Genomic DNA, 6,671 nt, shown 5'->3' on the forward strand with positions numbered 1-6,671 from the left:
AAAGGCAATATTATTCTTTTGAAATATTTATTATACTCTGAACAATGTTAATTTTAAAAGATATTATAAACGATTAGTGAGATCTTGCAAAAGATACACAATAGTCTTTTAAAATATTTACAGTATTCTAAATAATATTAATTTCAAGCTAAACTACATACAAACCTTTCGATACATAATTTTGTAGTAAGGTACCCTCGATATCCCTGAAGAATATAAGGATTGTGCTGAAGATACTCGGGAGCTTTTTCGTAAGGAAGAAGACGTCTCATTTTCTCTTCATCCTCTGGCGTGACTTTACCTTTAATAGGCGAATCCTCCAACTTTTTAGAGGACTTACGATACACCTAGAAAGAAATACAACTAACACTGTAAACAGAGGAATCTTATTTTCATCGATCTTCAAATACACAAATTCTACAAAACTGGATCAGACTATAGCTCTGTTCTTCACTGTTTAACAAGTTTTAGCAACCTACGACACGAATTTTCTTACAAGTGTAATTACACTTATCTTTTATTTTATTTTAATATTTCTTTTTTTTTTACTTACAAGGGAACGTCACGAAGTGATAATCACCAATATTGATGAAACTTTGGTATATAATAGTACCCAGAAAAATTTTTGACACGTATTTTTTTTTATCGACAATCGTCCACATCGAAGAAGTGAAAATCCCGCTCAAAGATGAGAGTAATAAACATACCTGGTCAAAATTATTTATTTTTCATATTTGTCAAGTACACTATTCTTCTATGTCTAACAAATATATTAACTACTTTCAACTTTGAGGGCGATTTTCACATTTTCAAGAAATACGCGTCGAACATGTTTTTCCCTATATAATAATTTTCATCAAAATCAATGATTACCACTTCCTGTATTCCCTTCTTATCAGTTCCCTCGTTAGATCAACTCTTCCTAACATTCTGCGTACAAAAGTGTACCGGTGTAATATTACAAAAAATTAATAAATCTCCCAAAATATTTCAATTTGCTCCTAATGCTCAACTACAAAAATTCTACGCTGTATCACAACCGGAACAAAGATCTAACTCACAGATTACGTTCAATTAACAGCATTTGAGCTAAATACAACGGTGTGTCAAATTTCTTTCTGCAATTTAGAAATTCTCAGTTATGAAGAGTGTGTGTGTTTTTCAACTAAATCGGAGACAGTCCGTCGATCGTTTCCATCGCAATTACATCGCATAAATGATTGGAGGATGTGGCAGCAAAGATTTAGCCGCTATCTCGAGATACGAAAGCTGTAAAGTAGGCCGCAACGGGACTTGCCTTTCATCTCAGTGTGTCAAGTTTATACCACGGGCTTTCTTCTCCATCTTTTCTATATCTTTCACTAGCGAAATCGATTTTTCACTTCGGTATACATACACGTACACAGCTTCAGTACTACTCGGTACCAGCGGCTGCGACTTCCTCTATCCGTGACAAGTATAATCATGCGTGTTGTTGACCGTGTGTATTACGATAATTGCAGCGTGTCTCGAATGTCTAATACAGTTCTAAAACCGTGATAATAATAAATCTCTTTATAATCATTATGATTCAACACAAACGCAATATCTCATCAATTTTCTCCCCGCAACGGATGATTTTTCAATTACAATTAGAAAGCTTCTTCCCACTGGAAATGATATTGTCCATTTAAATTAATTACAGTATTAAATATCCTCCTGTGCCTCCTCGCTTCTTCACTATCTTCATTATCGATTTAACCGAACAATCAGAGTAACATTACTAAATTTTTCTCAACGGCTCTTCTTTGACAGCAAAATTTCTTACTAAAATTACTTCATCTCTTACAACGTGAAATACTTAACTCGAGCCGACAAAGTTATTGGTATTCTCTTCGAAGAACTTTTTCATTTCGATGGTTCGTTACTTGCGTTAGAAATTCATCACTAGCCTTGATACATCCCGAATAACAAACAAAGAGGAATCGCCAGGCGCCTGTGAACAACCTACATACTCACAAATGCATATCGACGGTTTGCAAAGCCCAAGTTTTAGACGTCAAACAGAAATGGAGCATGCCCAGGTATATAGAATCGCCGAGTGCGCCTACCAGCAACCGATCTAACAGTAATTACGGACCGTCCAAAGTGAAAGTTCAGGCTAAAATACTACGTATACCTGCACGCGCAATATTTCTACGCGAAAAATAAGAGAAGAAAGAAAGAAGAAAAGATAGCTTCCGGTAGAGGATAATCGTCGTTACAGCGTTAAGTAACATCGGTATTTACCTCGCCGGTAAGCAGCTTGACCGTTTCTTGAACGATCTCCGTTTTCGGCTGTTTCTCATGGTTGTTGTTATGGGGTTGATCGTCGTTCGACTGCTTCTCACTTTGGTCGCTCACCTCTTCCACGCCTGCTAATAATTTCATCATTGAAAGGATTCCGATACCTTCCGATCTGGAAATGCGAGAGTAAGTGTGTCGGAAGTATGCTATTCAATCAATCAGGCGTGTGAAATCAGGATGTTACGGGCACGTTTAATCGGTGGAACTATTTGCGGAGCAGTTTTAGAGAGTTTCCTTTTTTTCTTGGACGTTGAGGATATGCATATTTGTGTAGTTATGTACACTGTGGTTTGTAAGTATTAAATTCAATCATGCGTTGCTTAAATATTTTCACAGGTGTATCGGACCTTTCATACGTTATTAGGATATTTGTTATGTTAGCGAAAGTACTATACATATAAAGTTAGTAAAAATTTTCAGCGTTTTTCTCGTATATGGTAGATTCGTGAGAAAAACAGAAGAGGACCAAGTTTCGTTATTTTTTATACGGAGTATGGTTGAATAGATTTTTTAAATTTGCAATGGTTTCCGTGTGATGATTTAGTCATGAGTATTGAGGGCGCTTATTGTGTTTGTACAATGCTTCTTCGTCAAACTTAGTACCACGTTCTCGTCTTAATGGTACAATTAGACATCTTAAAGTGATTAGTAGAACAATTGAGTTCATTGCCGAGTTTCACCATTGAGCATGGAGTTGATTTTATAGTTATCTTTTAAAAATTTAGTATTTCTACTTTTAATATTTCTATATTTTGATATCTCCATTTTTAATATTTCTAAATTTTAAGATGTCCATTTTTAATATTTCCAAATACTGTTGGAGTTGCAAGAAAAATACGACTTCTGATACGCTTATCCAGAAAATATTAATTTACGAAAATTAAGGAAAGAAAGGAAAATTTAAATATTGCCTTTTTTTAAAAACATATGAATGGAGTTATGAATTATCTAGTGGTAGTGTTAAAGTGACGATATATCAGTAAAAATATATGTACTCCTCGCACTATTACAAACAAATTGAATAATTTTCTTTTCGATCTCAATAATTTGTCTAACGTCTCTTCAGATTTAATTCACATTCAATCAGTGTCCCAATGCTTATGAACGGGAGTGAATGTATAGGATAGTATTTGTCTATGAAATGAGCTGATGTGCTGAATTAATGAAAAGGTTGTTTATGTTAACCCTCTATAGCGCCACGTGACTTGAAAGTATAATATTTAAAGCTGATGTTAAATGCGAAATGCAGCTATATACGTAAGTAAAGAGGATAAGGAAATATTATAGCATAATTATAACCGACGTGCAAAGACAAGGTGCTGTTATTGATCTAGCTTTAAGCATAATAAAAGTTGACACTCCAAGTGTACGACACAAGGAAGAGAATGATAAAAATGGTGTCACGAGTAAAAGAAAGTAAAAAAAAAAAAGGCGATACTAATAACCAAGCGAAAAATAATTTCTGTAATACTGTAATAATAATATAACATATGAAACAGACCACTCGGGAATCAATATTACTACTTGTCGCATTTATTTATGAATATTAACACAGTAAAATGAAAGTTACATATCCATTTATTGCTGTACTATTGCTATTATAACATTTTGAAATATGTGAAACTGTACCTAATCAAATAAAATTCTTTTTCTCATAAACCAAGAAAAACTGAATTATAGAGGGTTAAATATTTATTTTATATTGTTAAAATATATCTAACAAATGATAATTGGTATTTTTAAATGATTGTAAAATTACTGAGGAGTATTTTTAATTTATTAGATATTCAAATTTTCAAAGCATTTCTCTCCGAAATAGATTGTAAGTATTAAAATTAGACTATCATAAAATTACATTTCCCTCAAAATTAGACTGCCTTAACTAATTACAAAAATACCGAAGAATATTTTCAGTATATTCCATGTTCAACTTTCGAAAGCATTTCCCTGAAAATTAAACCAGAAGTACACACACTGCCGCCGGTGTATTTATTAATTTAAACACCCAGTCCGTCTAGCGCGGCATTAAATAAATTCTTACTAAAGGACCTATTCAAATTGTTTTCAAATAGAATAAAAATGCATTCGAAGTGTACCGTTTACATAATTATCTTGATTAACGCATTCAGTGTATCACGTCACAATCGTGCACCTCGCATTCATGCTTTTCAACTTCTTCTTTATCAATCTGAGCAATCGCTGCAAGCTTCCGGTTCAAATGTCACAGATGCAACACGTCTGACAGGGTAGCAGCAGCTGCTTTCAAACTTTTTCTTTCGAACGTCTGATCGGTGGAAGTCTCGTCTCCGTGATTATCCATCAAACACGCGATTCTTTAGCGAGAAAAGAAATTTCGCGAAATTAACGATACATAGAAAGATGTTGTAAAACGAAATTGCCATTTCTTGCGTAGAATTTTACGGAATTAGAAATTCGTGCCGTCGAGAAGGAGTCTGTTAAACGTCGGACGGATGTAACGTAATAAGAAAATGACAAAACCGCGGAGAATGAGAATTAAAACCTGGTAAATAAAGCATTCTTAAAGTCTCAACTTTCCTCAGTTTCAAGGTTTTTTTTTCAAAGTCTCAACTTTGTACGATACATCTTTCGAACGAATGCATACTGTGTATGAAAAGGAACAGGTTTTAACTGGACTTTTTTACTCGGTTGCAAACGAGGATACTTTTAGTCGTAAACGCGTTCGAGACCGATTCGACAAAGAATGTCCGCGAAACTGACTACACTTTGTGCGTTTGCAAGGTATCTGTTCACTCTCTCTCTCGCGTGCCGAATGATCTTTCACATTTAATCTACGAGAAAGTTGAAGGCGCTGTACGGAACCTGTTAAGACACTGCGTTTCCGTTTTCTCAAAAGTATAACTGCCCGGTTCTTGGTTCAGCGATATTAAAACATACGTTTCCGTAGCTATGATTATTTTCCATTCGTTAGAGACAATTAAAACAACGATAAGTAGTTTCACTGTTCTTATCAATATCGCGGCAACAATTTACATTGCTTCTACTTTCAAAAGTAATTTTCGTAGAATAGACGCTTTCGGTGTAATTTGTTAGGTGACGTTTTATGTAAAAATATTTTTCGATTTAAATATTTACTTTAAACGTTTTAGCTCTTCTAGCAATTTCAGATAAGTAACTTTACAGTGATATGTTTTTTTAATAAATATTCATATTCTCCGTTCCGTATATTGTGTTCGTAGGCATAATTAAAATAACGAGTAAAATGTTTGTTTACAAGGTGAAATACGTAAAACACGCTTATCTAAATGCTCAGATATCTATGTAAAAGTGGAATATCTAAGTATAAACATTTCGAAAAAAGACTTTTTAAAATTGTGTTTCTCTCTTACCAAATTACATACGCGTCTATATTGCACATATTCGATGCACGTATGAATATTCATTAATATTACCAAATGTTCTTTAACAACGTTGCCTAAGGAAAGAACGTTTTCATGCAAAATGAAATTTGTACCTTTTAATGTGAAATCGAATGAAAATCGATATACTTTTCTTTCAAATAAGATACGCTCCCGAAAAATTCTTTCGTCGCCGTTAATCTACACTCGTATTTCACTCGATTTCTATCGACACTTACGTAACGCACGAAAAATGCAAAGTTACATTAAGAGTAACATAAAAACGCATACCTTACTCCCTTGAAAAGAAGAAAGAATTTGCACGAAACATACGTAACCTACTGATGTTAACAGGAAATACTTTCGTCCTCTACTACCAATAACAACAAACACATTTTCCCACATCCATTATTTCCTTCGAGTAAAACGTCAGGTTATGTACAACGCCGGTAAAGAATACGACAGCGAATAATATACGACTCGTTTACGTTGTCACTTTACTGCCCGCGGTCGTGTAACACGATGTAATTTGTCAGTGAAAACTCTCTGTTAAGAATCAGACAGTGAACAAATGCACGCGTTTGTTCGTAAATACAAAGCGTGAATGCGGCGACTGAATGCGACAGCGCGGCGTATACGTTCGTTAATTGCAATTCCAGCATGATATACACCACTTTGCAATGATTTAGAACGTTCCCCTTTGTTAAGCTATGACAATAATCGCGAAGATCATCGTTTGACTGATATTACTTTAAACGTTACATACCACTTTGGTTTGCGGCGTGTCGTCTATAGTTACGAACCTCTCACACGGTTAACGTATCTCGAGCGATCGCAAGCCACTTTTCGAAAATATCGTGGCCGATGTAGGAAGTCAGTCGGTCGTCGATCTATCGACACATTCTTTCGACGGTCGCGTATTCATGAGCAAATCACCTTGCCCTCATCGACCGCCGTGCGTGCCGAGAA

The 6,671-nt window shown here is 34.9% G+C and overlaps 1 protein-coding gene across 1 annotated transcript in view; it reads right to left on the minus strand.

Moving 5' to 3' along the window:
* Nucleotides 1-6,671, minus strand: part of LOC108575497 (progestin and adipoQ receptor family member 3) — a 9,089-nt gene extending 2,418 nt beyond the window's left edge. Inside the window, exons 1-3 of the mRNA XM_017938316.1 lie at nt 6,469-6,671; nt 2,269-2,437; nt 166-347 (exon numbers count right to left, since the gene is read on the minus strand). Coding sequence (XP_017793805.1) covers nt 166-347; nt 2,269-2,412 — 326 coding nt within the window. The 5' untranslated portion in view covers nt 2,413-2,437; nt 6,469-6,671. The remainder of the gene's footprint in view (nt 1-165; nt 348-2,268; nt 2,438-6,468) is intronic.

The sequence above is a fragment of the Habropoda laboriosa genome, unplaced genomic scaffold (genome assembly GCF_001263275.1).
Source record: "Habropoda laboriosa isolate 0110345459 unplaced genomic scaffold, ASM126327v1 scaffold269, whole genome shotgun sequence".
Classification (NCBI taxonomy): domain Eukaryota; kingdom Metazoa; phylum Arthropoda; class Insecta; order Hymenoptera; family Apidae; genus Habropoda; species Habropoda laboriosa.